General features: G+C 35.4%; 2 protein-coding genes across 3 annotated transcripts in view; one reads left to right on the top strand and one right to left on the bottom strand.

Annotated features, from left to right (window-relative positions):
• Positions 1-1116: 1116 nt before the first annotated feature.
• fbp1b (fructose-1,6-bisphosphatase 1b) lies at positions 1117-4969 on the bottom strand. The gene is made up of 7 exons (XM_056458086.1): positions 4730-4969; positions 3740-3902; positions 2831-2923; positions 2605-2745; positions 2319-2456; positions 1976-2095; positions 1117-1874 (listed from the first exon to the last, which is right to left on the bottom strand). Exons 1-7 carry the CDS (start codon positions 4897-4899, stop codon positions 1686-1688), a joined length of 1014 nt encoding a protein of 337 aa, XP_056314061.1. The 5' UTR covers positions 4900-4969; the 3' UTR covers positions 1117-1685.
• A 2042-nt stretch (positions 4970-7011) lies between these two features.
• Positions 7012-22301, top strand: part of ttc33 (tetratricopeptide repeat domain 33) — a 37443-nt gene continuing 22153 nt past the window's right edge. The window contains exons 1-2 of one of the 2 annotated variants that reach the window (XM_056458085.1): positions 7012-7057; positions 8425-8649. In XM_056458085.1, the coding sequence (XP_056314060.1) occupies positions 8426-8649 (224 nt within the window). In that variant the 5' untranslated portion in view covers positions 7012-7057; position 8425. Of the gene's footprint in view, positions 7133-8424; positions 8650-22301 lie in introns of both variants that reach the window. The other variant, XM_056458084.1, reaches the window with a different exon arrangement.

Raw genomic sequence — 22301 nt, 5'->3', positions numbered from 1 at the left:
ACATGGCAAATAATAAACTTTTTTTACGAAATAAATGTAAAAAAAAGTAGTTTTTCTGGCTGTCTGCAGTATTTTGTCGAATTATGGACTGATAAAGAGATTCTCAAAAAATTCCTTTATGTAACTTTAATACGTAAACTGACTTCATGTTCATAGTTTTAGAGCTAGAAATGTATTACATATACATTAGCACATTCATTCAGTCATTTTCTTGTCCTTTTATTAATCTGGGGTCGCCACTGCGGAATGAACCGCCAACTTATCCAGCACATGTTTTATGCAGTGGATGGCCTTCCAGCCGCAACCCATCCTTGGGAAACATCCATACACACTCATTTACACACATACATTACGGACAATTTAGCCTACCCAATTCATCTGTACCGCATGTCTTTGGACTGTGGGGGAAACCGGAGCACCTGGAGGAAACCCGCGCAAACGCAGCCAGGGAGAACATGCAAACTCCACACAGTACACAGCCACTCCAAACTGACCCAGCCGAGGCTCGAACTAGTGACCTTCTTGCTGTGAGGCGACAGCACTACCTACCGCGCCACTGCGTCGTCTGCATTAGCACATATTTCATTAAATATTTTTTTTAATATTTGAGCATTTTAGACAACTTGTAATATAAAAAGTTTGCATTTTTAAATGTTGTCAACACACTGCTGATGTGATAACTATTCATTAACTTGAAGTCTATCATTTGCATAAAAACATTATGAATTAGTAAATTAAATGGTTTAATTAAACACTTTAGTTTAAGTACCAGTTCTCACTATTAACCAGTAGCTTATTAACAGCCTATTATTAAGATATTGGCTGTTTATTTGTACTTATAAAGTACATGTTCTGCATGATCTTATTCTACAAGCATAAGCAACTAAGCAAGCATAAGCTTCTAATAAGCAACAAATTAGTTAACGTAGAATTGTACCTTAAAATAAAGTGTGACCCAACTAGCTAGTAATGAAATGAAATTATTAATGATGTTATTTCCGCCAGGTAGTTGGTCATCAATGCATCTGCCTGAAAAATAAATAAATAAATAAATAAACATTTGCATGAGAGACTGCGTGATCTTTCACTTTAATCACAGTAATTGTGATGGAGTAGTACTGGATTGGATGCACACTTTTATTGGATGCACACGATGGTCAAAGGACTTTATATCATATATCAAATATGACATCACAAAACAAATTATTTAAACAGTTATCAATAAACTGTTATTTAAAAACAACTGAACCAAAAAAGCATTCATGTCACCAAAAGTCCAAAACCTTTTTTCTCACCTCTTTTTCTTCTTGAAATGGTATTTGACTGCCAGAAGTGTAAAGTTTATAGCTTTAAATAGTGTTTATTACAGACACAACCAAACAATGTAATTGTTATTTTTGATGTAAACAGAAGTGTTTGTAGGGTTTAATATCAGTCACTGTAAAATACACAACACATATTTAATTTTTTTTCATTTACAAAACACAACTGGGACATAAGAGTACAAAACATTACAAAGAACAAATTTGTAAAAAATTATACTTCTTGTTCCCTGTATTTACAGATAACGGGTGCTTTATGTCATGTCCATGAGTTTCATATATTTAATTTTGAGGTTCAGCGGGATGATGATAATGATGATGATGGTTGTAGTGGATTTCAGATGATTCTTGTCATGTTGCATCTCACTTGGCATGTTTTTTGTAGATAGAGATATACTCCTTTACATCATCAGGGGAGCCCAGAACTACAGGAACCCTCTGGTGGATTGAGTCAGGCTGAATGTCCAGAACGTTCATGGCTCCAGTTGTTGCCATACCTCCAGCCTGCTCTATGATGAAGGCCATAGGGTTGCACTCGTACAGCAGCCTCAGCTGCAGGCCAGTAAGAAACAAGAAACAAGTGAAAATATTTCATTAAAATCTGATATTTTTATAAATACAAATTTTAATTCATTGTGTGTGTTTGTTTTCACCTTGCCCTTGGGACTCTTGACATTAGCAGGGTACAGGAAAATTCCTCCATAGACTAATGTCCTGTGCACATCAGCTACCATAGACCCCACATAGCGCCCTCCATAAGGTGAACTGCCATCCTGTGTGTCACAGTAAGAATTTTATCTTTAGAGACTAATATACAGAAAAAAAAAACAAATAAAATCAGCCTTTTGTTAAAGAATTTCTGAAGGAAAAATAATCTTATTGACCCCAAACTACGCAATGATAGAGTATCTTAACAGATATGACAGGATTTTTAAATGTGTCTTTATCTTTGACTCGCCAATAAAATGAGAATACTTAGAGTCTGTAGGCTCTTACTTCTGGGAATTTCTTCTTTTGCAGATATTCTGTGACATCTGGGTAAAATTGCTGAGCATAGCCTTCATTAAGACTGTAGATCTTTCCTTTCTTCTTAATCCTCACATCCCGGTCCACAAGTATGAACTCACCGATGGCCTGATGAAGGGGGAAAGATCCAGAATGATAAGTCTTTAGGAGGTAATGTATTCACCTTAACAATGTCATTTAACTATTTAAAGCTGGATGTAGTGCGAAACGTAGTGCTGTAGTGCTGGATGTAGTATGAAACATAATGCAGACTTACAGGATCCAGCATGAAGCAGTTGACTCCCTGGCCCGTGGAGAGAACCAGCATGGTAGCACTGCCATAGAGAGCATAACCTGCAGCCACAATGTTTCTGCCGCTCCGCAAGGCATCCTTCTCTGAGGGCTCATCGTCAGTTTCCTAAACAAAAACAGAAAACATGCACATAAACCAGAGCATTTCAGAAAAGCTTTTAGATGACTGTAATAGATCTGAAGGTCACTACCTTTCTGTAGATTGCAAAAATAGTTCCAATAGACGCTAAGCAGTCAATGTTTGAAGAGCCATCCAGAGGGTCAAAACAAACCACGTATTTGCCCTGAGTAAGAAAAAAAATACAGTGTCATGCAGTGGTCTACAGTACACAGCTATATTCTCAATTCAAATAACACATACAATCAGAAGAAAATGTATACCAAAATAGTGATTTGGAACCCCTAACACAAGCAGATTAGATGAATAGAAGCGTTTAGATTGACTTAGTTAGTAGGGATTAACTGGTTCTCACTGTGAATATAACCATATACTCTAGATCAAGGGTGCCCAAACTTTTTTCATATGAAGGGCCAAAATCCAAATATCATTGAGAGCCGTGGGCCGAAGTAAATATATTAAACTTTACTACATTAAAGATGCCATGGGTAATTCCTAATTTATTTAATAATATTTCAAAATAAATAGAAAACATTACTTTAAATCATGTTAACTAATTCAGTATAACTTTTTAACATTATAACTTAATGCAATAAAAACATAATCACATTTATAACACAGTGGAGTTCAATTCTGAGTACACTAGTCAAGCAGAATCTGCCTTTGATTTGATTTGCTTACCAAAGTTTTTGCATTGTCAGGTGACATTATGTACATTTAAACAAAATCTGATTAATTTACACCATTTAATTGAAACATTTAATTTCAGTTAGCTTTTAACAATAAACATTGAAACATTCCCATCATTTTCCCTCTTATCTTAGATTTGGCAGGCCAAATAAAAGGTTAATATTGGCCAACTTTGGCCCTCAGGCCCTAGTTTGGGCATCACTTCTCTAGATGCTGAAATTATGTTAAGGAGAGAGTAAATAAATCAGAATTCAGTTAAAAATAAAACAGGAGAAATGTTGCATGCACCTACCCTTTTCTCTGGTTCTACTATGATGGCTTTTTCATCTTCTTCAGACACCAAAACACAGGATGTGAAGGAGGATTTAATCATGTTTATAACTAGGTCATTGGATAGGACATCTAGCTTTTTCACCTGGTCTCCTGTAACATTTGTGCTTCCAGCAATTCCATAGCTAAAAAGAGGAATAGAGATTTGTAACTGTGATATATTCATATATGATTCACATATTACATGCTGATTTTCTCTCACAGTACTGATACTGTAGCTTCTTATGAAAGAGTGGACCTTTGCCCCCTATTTCAACAAGTGAGATATAATCATTGCCTCATTCTGTGATGTCTGTTTGCAAAGTGCTTGAACTGACCAGCCACTGCAACACCATAATAACATATAATAAATAAATCTTCAAGTCTGCAAGCAAAATGCATTAGAAAAAAATGCACTGATGTAATTTAAGGTTTAAAGTATTTTAATTAATCTAATGGCTTACTAAACTACTGTGTGGTCTAGAAAGTGACAGCAACTTGAATACCATTAAAGGGATATTCATCCAAAAATGGAAAAATGTCTCACCGTTTACTCAACTTCAAGTCAAGTGGTTCCAAACCTTTATGAGTTTTCTTCTGTTAAACACAAAGAAGACATTTTGAAGAATGCTGGTTGTTGAGACCCACTGACTTCTATAGTAGGAACAAAAATTACTATGGAAGTCAATGAATCTCAGCAACCAACATTTTTCAAAATATCTTCTTTGTGTTTAACAGAAGAAAGAAACTCAAATGGTTCTGAGCAAGTTAAGGGGGAGTGCATGATGACATCATTTTATCTCTTTAAATTAAGGAAAATGTTCTCATATTTGTGTACCACAGGAGGTAGAAACAGTAGAAAAACTCAGTGTCAGTTCATACTATATACAGTATATTGGAGTGCAATATGGCTCAACGGAATTAAAAATCTAAATATTTGTCTGGTGTTGAAGACGCATTAGTTGGTACTCACAGATTGGCAATTCCAGCTTTTCTGACAGCGGTGGAAATGGCTTTAATGGCTGTGCACATGGAGTTGAGAAGGGTTGTAAGCTCTCCTGTTCCCTTGGCTTTTCTGCCCTCTTCCAAGACAAACCTGGTGAGGGTCACCACATTGGTATCAAATGCGCCTCTGTCAGACATGATTACTAACTGCTAGAGAGTGAAACCTCCTCTGAGTTCCTGCAGATCCCTGTCAGAAAGAATGTTTTAGAAAGTAGTCTAGATATTTGACTTGGTTTAAAGGGGGAGTGATGGTAGTTAACCAATTGCAGGTACAGTTGGAAGGGAGGAGTGTTTTTTTTTCACATGTAGTAAATGAAGGGCCTGGTCGAAGTCCATAGAGTTTATCACACTGAGTACATGGGGACTGTCATTCGGCAACAATAGAGCTGATTGTATCAATTTTGATTTGTGATTGACTGATTGATCATCTAAGCACAATGCATATGTACTTTGTATTTGCATATTAGCAATTGCATATTAGTCTCAGTTTTAAGATCTGCGCCTGAAGTGTTGAATAAACAATGACTGAAGATTTAATATATATATATATATATATATATTTTTTATTATTCATATTTTATTTATATAATGTAAATATTTCTAGATATATTGTTTGTAACATTCGTCTGTTTACACAAAATGCACATCGGACATTGTTGTGACTAATGATTGATTAGCAGTACAGAGCTGTCAGCAAAAGCAGCTCATGTGCACAGGGTATCCGTGATCAACATGCAGTCCAAAGGTCAATGTGCTGTCCCCTGCTCTGAAGGTTAATTGGCTGCAAAATAGTGGAGCAGTGGGATTCTTATGCAAGGTGATAACAAACAGGTTTCTTTACATTTCAACTGTGATCTTTGTTCCACATTTTGGTTTGAAGATATGGTTACAATATTGCAAAGTGTATAATTGTCCAGTTTAATTACATTCTAATGTTCCAAAAAAAGAAATTCAGTTTAAAAGTTTTATCTTATATTTTAATTGATTAATTATTTAATTAATTCATTTTATTTTTGGCTTAGTCCCTTTATTAATCTGGGGTCGCCACAGCAGAATGAACTGCCAACCAATCCAGCATAAGTTTTACGGATGCCCTTCTAGCTGCAACCCAGTACCGGGAAACACTCATACAGTCATTCACACACACACACACACACACACACACACACACACACACACACACACACACACACACACACACACCACGCGCACACACACACAGACACACACACACACAGACACACACACACACAGACACACACACACTACGGCCAATTTAGCTCATTTAATTCACCTACAGCGCATGTCTATGGACTGTGGGGGAAACTGGAGAACCCAGAGGAAACCCAATTGAACAGGGGGAGAACCACACAGAAATGCCAAATGACATAGCTGAGGTTAAAACCAGCAAGCTTTTTGCTGTGAGGCAACAGTGCTACCCACTGCACCACTGTACCGTCATCTTATATTTTGTTTGCTCATATATATATTATGGTATATTTTTATATATAGATATATTTATGGATATATAATTGCATTGAAGGTGCACATTTAATCAGTTCTGGCTTTTTTTGTGAAGCAAACCTACAACATTGGCCTTAGTGCATCATTATTTACAAGAACTGAGTAGTGGAGTTACAGGAATGATATTATATTGCTATTATAAATAATCATTATATCTCACTACATGCACTATATCTGATGTTGGCAATTGTTGTCCAAATTCTCTGCATTCACTCACTACTTTAGCCTACCCACAATCTGATTTTGAGTGCACAACCAATTAATTTCTTGAAGAACCATTTTAATCAATAGTGGGTAAAAGAAAAATATAATAAAGGAACAGAGATGGCCACTTATCCCAAAATTAGCCATTTTTTGTTTTGATGTTAGGTCTGATTGAAGTAAACTTTTAATTTTTTTCATTTTGCCGTATTGATCACCATGGTGTCATGGTGGCTCAGTGGGCTGCACTGTCGCTTCACTGCAAGAAGGTCGCTGGTTCAAGTACGAGCTTAGCCAGTTGGCATTTCTGTGTGGAGTTTGCATGTGCTCCCGGTGTTCGCATGGGGTTTGGTATTAATTTAAAAAAATAAATAAATAACTTAAAATAACAAATTAGATATAACATACATTTTAGAAGTAAATGTGACAGTAATGTTTGCGTTAATGTTTGTGTTACAGTAATGCAAACTGTCAGGCTTATCCGTTTTAAGAACGAAAACGTGCCTTGTACCTTTAAGAGTGCTGCAGTACTTCCGGGTTAGAGGGCGGAGTGGACAAGTCCAAAACATTTGTAAGAAAACGCTAAACCGTTGCTGAACGATAGTCTGTCAGTGATGCAGTGAATTATTTAGCATTTATGAACCAGGTTTGTCTTTTTCGACCTCATATTTTTGATATATGGGTTCAGTCGCGCGCTTAAAGTAACGTTAAGCATTAATTATGAAACTTGCTGCATAAAAGGCTTTAGTGACTGGCGTCTTGTGTTTGTGTGATCTCAGAAAGTATCAGACAGTAAATCGCACTCAACTGTAAAAAAAAAAAAAAAAGAAAAAGAAAAAGCATTGTGCTACTTCAGGACTTCATCGGCTAGAGCCTGTTATTGGCTGTATTACAAGTGCACTTGACCTACTTGCAGTTTGAGGCTCAATGTGAGATGATTACACCTGAAACAAACCATGCAGTTGCACCTCTGGGACAGTGACTTAGGACATTCTTGTTGGTTTCTTCTGTGCTTTTGCATACTATAGTAGTGTAGTTAGTTAACTTACTGTATATTTTACAATATACCCAATTACCTAACGAATAAAAGGTTTAAGTCCTGTGTAATATATTACGTTGTTGGGGATTTTAAATCTTTTAGATCCCAAAGATGATCATCCTTATGTGAAGGGGCCCCGATCATAAAATCTAAAAGGCATCTTTTTTTCTTGAAAATATTATAAATGGTTCTAAAATATTATTTTGAAAATATTTAGCTTTGAAGAAATTACAGTAATACTCATAGTAAAATATTTTCGGTATGAATTAGCAACTGTATTTAATTATTTTAATCAAATTCTTATCGTCAATTTTAATGTAATTTGTATTTCTTTGTTTGATTTAATTCTCATTTTACTCCGTTTACTCATTTCTCAGTTTACTCATTTATTTTAATCACATTTTGGCAAAAATATTATTTAACATATTAATTGTATTATTATTAGATTATTATTTTATTTGTTCAATCATTATTTTGTGTTTAATTGTTTATTTAAAGATACTTTAACTTCATATTTTAATAATTCAATAATTATTTTACTTTATTAAAAAAAATCCTTTTTATACTTTATTTTCAAACATTTCCAAAGACCCCATATCTCTCCAGTCTCCACTGTTTAAAAACTCCAACTGCAATTTATACCAATGGCTTCAGTTTTTGTCTCAAAATATTTTCTTTTATTGAAAACCTACAGCTAAATGTTACGGATTTTCCACTATGCAAAACAAGTTAATGAGCAGAATCACTGTTGGTTATGTTACTTTCTTGAAACCAAAGGTCTGTTCTGTTATTCGTAGCATTTTGTTTTAGCATTCACAACTATTAGTCTTACAGCATCTATTTGCTTCTTTGAATAATGTTAATTAATGTCATTGCATTTTTTTCTTATTTTTTCTTAGGATGGCCTCCTTTGGCTGGAAGCGTAAGGTGGGGGAGAGAGTTTCCAAGCAGACAGTGCAGCAGTTTGAGCAGGACTCGGAGCAGGCGGATGAGGATGAAGTGGAGCGGGAGGGAGTTGACTGGCTGCATGTGATCAAACGGAAAAGAGAGGTGCTGCTGGAGGACTGTGCTGCTAAAAGCAAGAGACTAAAGGAAGAAGGAGCACTGCTTGCTGAACAGGACAGGTAGACCATTGTGTCTGTATGCACATTCAAACCAAACCTTTAAATCCAGCAGCTTTATGTTTTAAATGATTATTCCCAATTAATGGAGAGGATCATTTTATTCAACACATTTTTAAACAGAATAGTTTTAAAGTCTCTGTAAAATTAAAATGAAAGTTTTAAGATGTTAGTATCAGTATATTAGTCTTAAAGGGAAAATATTTTACCCATTTTACAAGATGTAAGATAAGTTTCAGCTCAAAATACCCATCAGATTATTTATTATAGCCTCCAGAATCTGCCCATTTTGGTGCCAGAGTACAGTGTAGCTGTTTTTGTAGCCTGTGGCTTTAAATGAAAATGAGCTGCTTTTCCTCGCCTACTGCTCCCACATGCATATCTGCTTCCCATCATGCGTTATGTCAGATAAACAGCCGTCAGTGATAGAGACAGACACAAATTAAGCTGAAATACAGCTCATTAGTCAAGAATACCAGCTAAGTTTATTTTATTTATGTGTGGTGAAGTTTTTTCACTCCTTTATGAAATTAGTTTCACACAAATGCCGTTTGCAGTACACACACACATATATTAGCATTTACTGACACCATTCTGCCGTGGTGATTGTAGCGGTTCAAAATTAGCGATTTTGCAATCTTTATTACAAACATGCTCTGTTTTAAAAAACATTTTATACTTATTAAAATTATAAAAATCACAGAGAGTTGTAACAAATATTTAAATCCTAGACATGTGTGTACTTGTTATTATAGAAACGTGGCGCCTGTCAATCAATTCAGTGGTTGGAGAAAATCACACTCCTACGTCACGCTCCGCTGGGCCTCAAAATCACTGGGATTTAGATCCTATTTTAACGATAGGAAATTTTACAAAAGAGACTTGTTGGGTTTATATCACTCCAATATGACAGTGGACACACTATATATACAGACGTTTCTGTCCAAACAGCTTACAAAAGTTCATTTTCATCATAGGTGCCCTTTAATCTATCTATAAGCTACTGTGCCACAAAACAGTGACAAAATTAATTCACATTTAGAAGATATAAATCTCCAAAGCTTGCAGTTTGACACTTCTGCCTAAATGAATCTAAGATCACCTCATACTTCAGACTTCATAAAATCTTCTGACCAATCAAATGCTCTCTAGTATCTGGCATGTACCGCCCGCCCCCTTCATAATGCTTTTATTTTTTGTGTTAGAGCTCAAGCACTCTCATTGGCAGAGCTGTGATAAAACAAAACACTATTAGCTTTTTTTTTTTAGGAGTTACTTTATGCCCCACCCTGTTGTCTGGTTTCAGTTAAAATTATGTCAAATATCGAATAATAATGCCCATTTCAAAGCACTTTACGGGGCCTTTGATAACTTTATTTGAATCACTAATTTATTTAGTCCTTGCCATGATGAGAATACACAATATTTTCTACCTATTTTGCGAAATACTAGTATTCAGAATAAAGAGCATTTTAAAGGCATAACTAGGTTAGTTATTTTAACTAGGTAATTTAGGTTAATTAGGCACGTTATTAAACAAAAGTGGTTTGTTCTGTAGCCAGTCAAAAATGTTTTTTTGACTTTAATAATTGTTTTTATTTTTAAAAACTTTTTTTTATTCCAACCAAACTAAAAGAAATAAAACTTTCCCCAGAAAAAGAAAGTATTTTAGGAAACACTGTGCAAATTTCCTTTCTCTGTTAAACTTCACTTATTTGAAATATTTGAATAATATATTTACAAGAGGGCTAAACATTTTCTATTCAGTATTCAGTCATACTATATAGCTAGTTGTTTCTCTTTCCTTGTTGTCGTCTTAAGCATTATATGGGGTTTGAGTCAATAAGTGAGTCAGCGAGATTCTTCCACAGTTTTGTGAACAAACCATTGTAATCAACTCTCTTTGCTGGTCCAAATCCTTTTAAAAGGTATAGAAATTATCTAAATAAAATATAAATATAAATTTAAAAAAATTCTTGGGCTCTGAATCAGCATTTTATGATTATTTCCGAAGGATTATGTGAGACTGAAGGCTGAGCAAAAGAGATTTATTTAAAAAAAAAAATTTAATTAAATCTTACTGACCCTTACGGTTACTGTATACAGAAAAAGTATCTCCTTCACACAGACACAAACACACACACACTCTATGGTATGGCATTGATATCCTGCTTTTAACAGAGAGCTGTATTCTTGATTTGAAAACACAAGTCATGTAATCTGATACATCTGCACATGAACCTTCTCTCATGCTACCTGATTTTCAGTAAGTCTGTCAGCTTTTTACAGTTTTGAGTCAAATGCCAGACAAAACCCTTCCAGGAAAAAATGATAGCTGTTTTGCCTTTACGGTTATTCATCTGTTGTTATTTAATCTGGTCCATGCATTGGCCAGCAACACAAAGAAGCTTTTATATTCAATGATTTTAACAGTTCTTGGAGTCATCATCCAAGCGGCTGCTCTGAGGTTATCTCATTCAGCAACATCACATTTATCCAGCAGATGGGGCTGTGGGTTTGCTGTGGACTTGCTGCATGTCGATGTCACTTTATTGAACAAGGAATATTTCTGTAAAAATGTGCTGTCTCTTTGAACAAACCTGAAATCTAGTGCATAAGTTGTATGGAGTGTGATACCTTTCTTTGTGCACATTTTAAAGCTCAGATCATCATTGAAACCTCTGGGCGTTTTTGAGTTTACCATTACTTTACTAAGTTACTTTAATTTTTAGGTTTACTTGTTGTTTTAAGATCATTGGTTTTTAGCTATGTATTTACATTATTAATCCTGAATGAAAAGCGCACACCTATATTAGCAAAGGTTTTAATATTTTTATTGAAGAATTCAGTAGATTTTCTCAGAGATGGGTTGCGGCTGAAAGGGCATCCGCTGCGTAAAAACATGCTGGATAAGTTGGCGGTTCATTCCGCTGTGGCGAACCTGGATTATTAAAGGGACTAAGCTGAAAAGTAAATGAATTAATGAATTAAGCAGATGATTCATTGCAACTTTACCCTTTTATAATGAAAATCAAGTAACTTTTCAAAGCAAACTTTGTACTTTATATAATGTTTAAGAGCCTAAATATTATATTTGCTTTCATTCTGTTAATGACATTGGATTGTCGTTAAATAAACCATTTGCAGAGGCCTAGACAGGAGTTCAGTGGAGCTTTTGTAGACGCTGAACATTTTAGCACTCAAATGGCACTTTCAGTTTTCGCATGTCTGTGAAAAGCTCAACTGATGATCATGACGGTGAGGCTGAGCTGAATCTTGATGCTCCAGCTTGCACTTTCTACTTAAGCTATTTATTTTCTTAATAAAATAATTATTTTATTGTTTAATATGCACTTTGTTTCTGCAGGCAGCATTTCTTGAGTAAGTGGAGCAGTTTTGTTTCTGTATATGTTAGGATGGCATCTCTAAGTGGGTGTTACAAAGACAAGACAGAGAGGGAAAAAGGGGCTTCTATCTCAAGCTATTCATCTTTTTACCACTTAACCGGAATAATAAGTCAAATTAGGCCCACTTGTGTTTTCATGTCCAAAGAATGGCTTTATACGTCATAACCAGCAAGAGCTCGAAAAAGATAAAAGAGTAGCCTGAATTTACTGGAAGATGGATTAGACACGAGCTGCTGTTATTGTGGTTTTTCCCTATGAAGCATTAACAAGTCCACGAGAGGTCAGGTTAAAGTGTCACTCTGCAATTTTACCACCTTCTACTTTTCTTCATCTCACTGTCTCCATCCTTGTTTGGATTTCTTTAAGAGCTGCTGCTTAAATGCTTTTTGATGGCATGATTGAGCAGCACTTTGGCTCTAACTGTGTGATAGTGAGCAGTAGACCACTGCCAAACATTATGTGATTACCGGAGAGTTTCAGCAATGTTGGTTGCACCTGCTTTTTCAGAGGAGTTAAAGGGAGGCTGCTGGATGGTGTCTGGCAGAAATGTGATAATGCCTGTAAGGCTTTGAAAGCAGCTGGTCCTTGGTGGGATGCTGAATTTATTTATTGGCAGCTCAAGTCGAGAAAATGACAGGACTACAAGCTTAAGTGTTTATGTATAATTGCCCCTGTGGCTCTCAGTTGCTGAAGGACAGTTTGTCCCTATAGTGCTCTTTGGCTTCAGATTTGTTGTTTTGCATTTGGCCATGAGAGTTTTACAGCTGTGCTTGTGAAATTGATTAAATATACCAGATAAATGTACAATGAGTGTAAAATCATTGATTATGAATACTGATTACTATACACAGAAGCATTTACGTGTTTAGGTGCAAATAACATGCATTGTAGAACCTTCACACATTACCTATGTTGGTACAAATAGCATGTACACGAGCTGTAGCATCTGAATGTGTTACATGTTAAGGCACAAATATAAGGCAAGCTAAAGGGCTCTCGGTTACGCCTAAGATAAATGTTACTTACTAACGAACACAAACTTAGTTGACTAGTGTTGCTTTTGGGGATACACCATGTTATATCAGTGTGTCATGCAATGAATAGAATTTAATCCAAAATATTGCCTTGAGGCAGATGTGGTGTATAATCTCTTTTTACAAAATAATGTACAAAATTTTGTAAAATAGGTCTCTGATGTCCCTAGAGTGTGTATGTTAAGTTTCAGCTCAAAATACCCCACAAATAATATTTTATAACTCTTTGAAACTGCCCCTTTTAGGCTTTGTTCCAAATCGTGACATTTTGGTGAGCGTCGCTTTAAATTCAAATGAGATTGTGTTCCCAGTCCTCTTTTGAAAAGAGACCAGAGCTACAAATGTGTCAGCATAGTAGCTGATTCAAAAACAAGACTAACATCCTAGTCCAAAGAGGGAGAGATCGTCTCTAACAGGAGGGGCTTTCCCCCTCCGATGGCATGTTTAAAAGGAGTATGTCAATGAAAGTGTTTCTGCAGATAGTTTTTATCGTGTATGATTATAAAAAATTAAATGAATATATTTTTACCATTAGAAGCTGGCAATATTCACGCACTGTTGCCACACAACTGTGTTAAAACCCCTTGTGAAAGTGATTTTTGCTTAATAGGTGCCCTTTAAATGTACTTTACAATCAAAGCTTATCTGTTGGCATGATGCTGGAAGTGGAATGTTACATATCAATATTTCTATGGCCAAGATGCTTTTTTAATAGTTTTTTACCACTGTCTTTTTTCTTGTGTGCTTATTTTGTTATTAAGCTCAAAGCATTAATAATATTTACATTTTCTTTTAGACAATGCTTTCTCTAGTGTGGATTGCATTGGATGTTCATTATCGCCATATTGCTTTATTCCAACTTATTTTTAAGTTATTTTGACTCAAAGAGTGGAAAATAACTTTAAAGTCATTGAATCACATTCAGTTTCTTGTATCTTGCTTGTACACAAGTTTAAGCACAAGATTTTACATAAGAGTTTTATTTGCCACCTCTAAAAGATTGCATGTATTCACATGCCATTGAATGTCAGTGCAATTTTTGTTTTAGAAATGCAGTGTTTGTCTGGTGGTACCAAATAATAAATTAACCATGTTTGTTGAACTCATTTGTGTTGAAAAACGACTGTCTACACTGTAGATATTTACATGCTTTACTTTGTTAGTTTTATTTTATATGCATTCTGTTAGAATTTTTTCTTTTAGACTCAAAGTTAATGGCTGAAAAATTTAAATGCATCATGGTTTACTAATGTTTGCTATAATTAAATTGCTGCTATTTGCACCCTTATTTAATGCACACATAAAGCACGCTTTAGCCCAGGGGTGTCCAAACTCGGTCCTGGAGGGCCGGTGTCCTGCAGATTTTAGCTCCAACTTGCCTCAACACACCTGCACGGATGTTTCTAGAAAGCCTAGTAAGTGCTTGATTAGCTAGCCCAGGTGTGTCTGATTGGGGTTGGAACTAAACTTTGCAGGACACCGGCCCTCCAGGACCGAGCTTGGACATGCCTGCTTTAGCCTATTTTAGCTGCAATAGTCGCTGCTAAAAGGAGAGCAAGGGAGAGAACATACTGTCATTTAGTAGTAATGTTAATTCATACAATGCTAGAAAAAACTAATTGATAATAGGGAACATGCTGATTATCCTGCTAGTGCATACATAATTTTTAAAATGTGCTGTTTTTGCTAGATTTTGTTTGCGGAAATGATAGTAGAATTTAACAGTAGAAATTTAGCTCACGTGGTGGTTTTATGGGATTGTGGATGAATTTGAATTATTTCTGACCTGTAGTCAATTTTTTTTTTCCAAATCTATGTTTTTATCCATTTGAGAAACCCCTCATTCTGCATGGCAACAGTGTTTGCAGTGGTACAGATGTGACAGCAGGAAACTTGAGGTGACTCTTTCTTAGCTTAAAAAAAACAAAACAAAATAAAAAAAAAACCCACTTTACTGTCCTTGCATTGTACAGCCATGGTCACTGGCAATACTGCCTAAACCAGCACTAGCTAATGCTTTACACCAATAAGTGAAAACCCAGCAGCCCCTGAAGAAGCGTTCTGCCCCTGGCGATTTTTATAATCAAGTTTTTTGGAGAATAAGTGGATTGTGATGAGGAAATTACATGGAGCTGGAGGACAGTGGCTATACAGGTCAGCAAAATGCTCTCAATGAGACTGCATTTCAAGTTTTAGTTTTTATAACTGAAAGGTTATGAGGGTAGACAGCCTATGAATCATACTGTATTTACTTCTGCATATAAATGCTGTATTTTTATCAGTAGCCACATCTTGCATTGAAGATGCTGTATATTTCTAAGCCAATATAACAAGTTAATTTCTTGAGCTTCATGGGAGTTTTGAAAGCTGGCTTTTCTCAGAAGTTGCTTGCTTTGCCGTTTAACCCCAAGTCCTTTTATTTATCCCAGTGTTAACATGGCTTTCGGTTTGATTGTTTCTTTTCCGTTTTGGTGGGATTTTCTTTCTCATAAACCTCCACATGAGTTCGATTGAGGCTTAGTAAATGATTTGCAAAACAAATAATTGCATATTGTTGGACTGCAGTTGTACAGTAACGTCATAGTACAACACTTTAACCATGTTAATATGTGGAAATAAATAATTTGTATACTTCTTTAATATAACTTTTATTCACGTGACTTCAGTGTTGGAAATTGGATATTTATGTCATTCTAACTCAGAATTAAATCTTAAATTGCCTGTTTGATGTCCTTTAGGGTTAAATCATGAAGTAATTTATTAATTATATTAAATGTATTACTCATAAAGGAACAATAATATTTTTGTCATTTTGTCAAAAATAAATAGGATTTTTGTGCCTTATACAATACAGATTGTGTCAATCAGATTTAGTGAGATAAACTGGTAATCCATTATTAGTATCTGCGAAGTTTCAATGAATTGTGTAAATTCAATTGAGCAATAAGCAATACGCAGGAGACAACAATGCTGTTTTTCAGGTCGAGTCAGTTCAGTGATGATTCTAGTGCAATTAAACATGCATATTAATGTTACAGGATGTTATTCAGCTGTAAATAAGCCATAGGTTTCTGTGGTAAGGAATACCTCCATCAGGTGACAGAAATGAAAAAAAAAAAAGACATTGTAGGGACCCTCTTCCTCTGGTCAAGCTAATAACGAAAGAACTAGTTTAGCCACTAGTACAGGGGTCAGGAACCTTTTTTCTGCAAAGAGCCACTTCAGGTTTTTTTTTTGGCAAATACATTTTTTTTAAAGAGCCATTATGGATATATATATATATATATATATATATATATATATATATATATATATATATATATATATATATATATATATATATATATATATATATATATATATATATATATATATATATATATATATATATATATATATATATATATATATATATATAAAGAGGCATTACATATTGAATTTCTTTCTTTTCACCACCCATGAACATTTGAGTTTTATGGCGCAAAGTTGCCATAGAAATGTAAGTGGCATGCCCTTTATTGGTGTCACGATTCAAGTTAATCCACAGCGCTGCACATGCGCATTGGTTGAAATGCCCTTTTATTCTTATTCATTTTGCTGTAAAAATATACGATAAAAAGATAATTTTAATTGTATTTTCAATAGGAAACTGATTTTTTGTGACAGTTTAAATTTTTAATTGAAGGGAGACAGCTGTAGAGCCACATATTTTTGGTCAAAGAGCCACATGTGGCTCCCGAGCCATAGGTTCCCTACCCCTGCACTAGTAGGTGATTTGATGAACAGTGGCCTATATAACATTATTTCATATTATTGCGTGCACTGCAGTTTAGTTTGAAAAGTGTGTGATTATGGGTCTACATTTTTAAAAAGCCCATGTGAGCAACCTCTTAATACTTGTCTCAGTGATGATCACTAAGTTGTCTATGATGAAAAGTGACAGGACAGATGGTTTGTGTCTCATGTCACTAATGTTGACACATGTCGGAGCTTTTCCGCTATTAGTGGAGCTATTTCCTGGATGACATTCGTTTCAAGTTCAACTTTCCTGCAATACTTCATTAAGCGGTATGAAATGAGACCATTCACAAGTTTCCATTGCATATTATTAAGATTATAAATGTCTATGCATCTCCATTTGAAGTTCTGAAAGTGCTGAAAGGTCAAACCGGGACTTTTGGGAACAAATAACAGAAAAAAACAAACGTGGGTGTCTTGTTATTATCCAATCAGCATATTCCTCATGCTTCGCTGAACTTTAAACTCATTGTCTTGCTGATTAATTTATTCTGTGTTTTTGATTAACGTAATCTGGGATATTAAGATTTAATGCTTGAATGTTATTAAATTCCTCAGTGGTCACATTTTTTCTTTCTTCAATTAAAAGCCAATAAGTTTGCAGGGGGTTAATGAAACATTGATGGCCCAGCAGGGAAAGTTACAGCAGGGACATAGTTACATGGAAGCGTCATAGTGTCACTTATGTTAAGGATGACGTTTACAGTGAAGAACATCTCTCAGCTTGACGTGACTTCTGGCTCAAAATTGCTGTAAGTGTCCCAGCATCCTCATGAAGGAAATGATGGGTTTTCCAGACATCATAGTGATTGATTCTGTGCCAACACATTGTAATGTGATATTGTAGATGTTTGCTTAATGAATTATTGGCTGTGTTTACAATTGAAGCGATTATTACTAATTTACATTTTCTGCTCAGTTTAACTTGTACATTCCACTTCATACCTTCTACTAACTGTAAAGAACTTTTTGACAGCATGTCAGTCAGTTGTCATTAGAGTGGACTCTGTGCTTAATAACTAATAGCACTTAACAGACATTCTACTACTAACTTTGCAACAATATGTCAATTTATTCTCCTAACCTTAAATCTAAAGTTAAATCTAACCTAACTTGACCTAACCTAGCCTAGTAGTCTGCTGATGCTCTACTAAAACTTTCAAAAGAGTTAGTTGTCAGGAAGTTGAAAAGCTACTTATTGTTAAAACAATGTCTAAAGTGGACTATCAAAATTAAGTGTAAGCCAAATGTCTTCACATGACCTTTTAAACCCCAACAACAACAGTAAATAAACAACAGCATGCTATTACACTAAATCACAGTTCTCTGCAGCAGGGTCGAGCACAAAAGTTCCAAAATAGATCCAAAAGAAGAAGTTCTTATAAGCTCTGCATATAATTCAGGGTATACATTATTTATATACATATATATATATGGTCACTGTGGTCATAAAGGGATAGACATGGTCCACAAAAATACTCAGGTAGGCTGTGGCATTGACACAATACTCAATTGGTACTAATAGGCCCAAAGTGTGCCCAGCCTAAACTGTTGATAAAAGGCAGGATGGATTCATGCTTTCATGTTGTTGATGCCAAATTCTGACCCTACCGTCCGAATGTCGCAGCAGAAATTGAGTCTCATCAGACTGTTCAGAGATGCTCTTCTGCATACCTCGTTGTAACGAGTGGTTATTTGAGTTACTGTTGCCTTTCTGCTCAAACCAATCTGGCCATTCTCCTCTGACATCTGGCATCAACAAGGCATTTGTGCTCACAGAACTGCCGCTCACTGCATATTTTTCTCTTTTTTTGGACCATTCTCTGAAAACCCTAAAGATGGTTGTGCGTGAAAATCCTAGTAGATGAGCAGTACTGAAATACTCAGACCAGCCCATCTGGCACCAACAACCATGCCACGTTATAGGTGACTTAAATTACCTTTCTTCCCTATTCTGATGCTCGGTTTGAACTGCAGCAGACCGTCTTGACCATGTCTACATGCCTAAATGCATTGAGTTTCTGCCATGTGATTGGCTGATTACAAATTTATGTATGTATATATATATATATATATATATATATATATATATATATATATATATATATATATATATATATATATATATATACACACACACATATACACACACACACACATATATATGTAAATACCCGCGCTCGCCTCCCTCGCGACAGAGCGCATATGAGATAAATGACGTCAGTACATAATAATATATATACATGTATATATGTATATGTGTGTGTGTATATATATGTATGTGTATATATGTATATGTATGTGTGCGTATATTGAAATATCATGCAATACATTTATTTTTGAAAAATGAACATAACAAACATTTTTTTACACAAACATTCATAAATGCACAAACAGAATTTCTTTAGTGTACACATTATGCCTTCATTGATTCATTTTCATGCTTCATGCCAAGAATAAATCTAACATACAATTTGATGGTTGTAATTTGAGACTGAGAAAACTGATATTTAAACTGTTCACAATGACATCACAATCTGATTATTGAATTACTGTTGCTCATAAAAAAGTTCTAGATCTTTATGGTGTAATATTCGAATGGGACTTTCTATAGTGACATCCATAAACCATAACCAAAATCACATTTTTACAACTGAATGGTGCTAATAGTGAAGCAGTCATCAGACTTCAAGCCCTACCAGGTTACATTTGCTGCTACAACTCTATAGATTGGGTGTTCTCAATATTGGTCCTGGGGGGCTGGTGTCCTGCAAAGTTTAGTTACAACCCCAATGAGACACACCTGGGCTAGCTAATCAAGCTCATACTAGTCTATCTAGAAACATCCTTGCAGGTGTGTTGCGGCAAGTTGTAGCTAAAATCTGCAGGATACTGGACCTCCAGGACAAGGTTTGAGAACCTCTGCTATGCTTCCATGGTTGAGTCCATCCAAATGCATCCAGCTCAGTGTTGTGTTTGAGTGTGTGTAATTTATGGTGTTCCTGTCTAACACAGGGCAGAGGCTGAAAGATCATGTACACTCTTACTAAATGAGGGCATCATTTATGAACAGCAATGAATTCTCCGATTATTTCAGAGACTCTTTTTTTTTTACCTGTTTTAAGTAAGTGCTTTCTTTATGTGAGCTGTCATACAAAACATTTGTGGTTTCACAAAAACCACACCCAAACACACTTTCACACATGCCATACTGTACATGTATTTTTATTTTTTTTGGCTATTAAAAATGGCAAGATATTTTCACATGCCTGCACAAGCATACTTTTAGACATTGTGTTAATCTCATTTAAATTGACAGCTGGGGTGGCGTGGTGGGGCAGTGGGTAGCTCGATTGACTCACAGCAAGAAGGTCGCTGGTTCGAACCTCGGCTGGGTGAATCTGTGTGGAGTTTGCATGTTCTCACCGTGTTCGCGTGGGTTTCCTCTGGGTGCTCCGGTTTCTCCCACAAGTCCAAAGACATGTGGTATAGGTGAATTGGTTAAGATAAATTGGCCATAGTGTATGTGTGTGAATGAGTGTGTATGGGTGTTTCTCATTGATGGGTTGCAGCTGGAAGGGCATCCGCTGAGTAAAACATATGCTGGATAGGTTGGTGGTTCATTCCGCTGTGGCGACCCCAGATTAATAAAGGGATTAAGCCGAAAAATAAAATGAATGAATGAACTGACAGCTGGCTGACCTTTGTGCCCACAGCATTATGTTCAATATATTGAATGGCACTGTTCAAATTATTTCCACAAATACATATGGTTCCTGGTGTAGTATCAATTTGTGGTTTATTTATAGACATACTAATTTGCCCAATCAGCTTTGAAGTGTGACAGGACGTGCACCGTTGCTCATACCTACGCCTACTTTTGCAATAACACTATGTACTTTTTCTCTTTCTATAGCTTATGACGTGTTTCACAATCTTGTACCTGAAAAACATCTAGTAAATTCTTTTCAAGTGACTCTCTCCTTTCCTGGAGGGTGATTTGATACATTCCTTTATAGGAAGCCCTTATCAGATCAGTTCCACAGGTCTTAAAAAGTCATCCCTGCATATTATTAGCATGATAAACAGAGATATGGCACAGTTTAAGAAGCTGGATGGTTTTATGGACTCCCAGAGAAAAAAAACAGCATGTTGTACTTGCACAGCTGCATGTTCAGCAGCACTAGCGTTGTTTCTAGGTAAATACAGGAGTTCATTTTGAACGAAAGAATTATAGGATGTTGGAAAGTTTAAAAATTCTTTATTTTAGTATATTAATGTGTTAACAATGTCTGACCTTTATGACAAGCATTTTAAAAAGTGACATGTTTTGAAATTTGAACCTCACACTTTAACCATTAATGACGCAGGTGCAGTAATTGCTTTGGTTTTCTTAGAAAGCAGTATTTTTTGACAAAATCATCCAGGCACAAAATTTACCTGCAAACTGCTGATCTGTTATTTACACAGTTTATTTTAGTTAACCAGGAATCTGTTCACAACAAGCAGAGCAAGGGAAAGCTGACTTGTTAACACTGGTCGGGGGTTTGCTTCCTCAAACCAAGCCTGATTGTTTACTGTCAAAATTATATACGTAAGATTAGAAACATGCTACGAATTTAAAAACAGCCTTGTTGTAGAATCAAATAGCACTTCCTTTCATTCCTTCATTCGTTTTTATGGTTTTATTTTAGGAAAAGCTATGACTCATTTCCCCTTTTCCCCAAGAACATTCCTTTGCGTACTATAACATTTATTTTTTTATGACGTAAGCATCTGTAATATTTATCTAAAGGTTAAAGGCAAACAAATCTAATTGTACTGTAGTTATAATAGATTGTTCTCCTTTTAGTAGTGGTCATTTGTAGTAAGAAAAACTGTTTTTCTTTGTCTGATGAGATATTAAAACACATTTATAATCTTTTTGTAAGCTTTTTCTGGAGGGATGAAAGATGATGCTTGCAGTGACATGTAAAACATCCAGTTTTTACCTTAGACCTTGGGTTACATGGCATTTTTTCCCCCTCAAATTATGTTTAACAGAGCAAGGAAATGTTCACAGTATGTCTGATAATATTTTATCTTCTGGGGAAAGTCTTTTTTGTTTTATTTCGGCTAAAATAAAAGCAGTTTTGAATAAAAAAAAAACATTTTAAGGTCAAAATTATTAGCCCTTTAAGCTATATATATTTTTTCGATTGTCTACCGAACAAACCATCGTTATACAACAACTAATTACCCTAAATTACCCTAACCTGCCTAGTTAACCTAATTAACCTAGTTAAACCTTTAAATGTCCCTTTAAGCTGTATAGAAGTATCTTGAAAATATCTAGTCAAATATTATTTACTGTCATCATGGCAAAGATAAAATAAATCAGTTATTAGAGATGAGTTATTAAAACTATTATGTTTAG

This window comes from Danio aesculapii, chromosome 5 (genome assembly GCF_903798145.1).
Source record: "Danio aesculapii chromosome 5, fDanAes4.1, whole genome shotgun sequence".
Taxonomy (NCBI): domain Eukaryota; kingdom Metazoa; phylum Chordata; class Actinopteri; order Cypriniformes; family Danionidae; genus Danio; species Danio aesculapii.
This window is presented reverse-complemented; position numbering and strand designations above follow the sequence as displayed.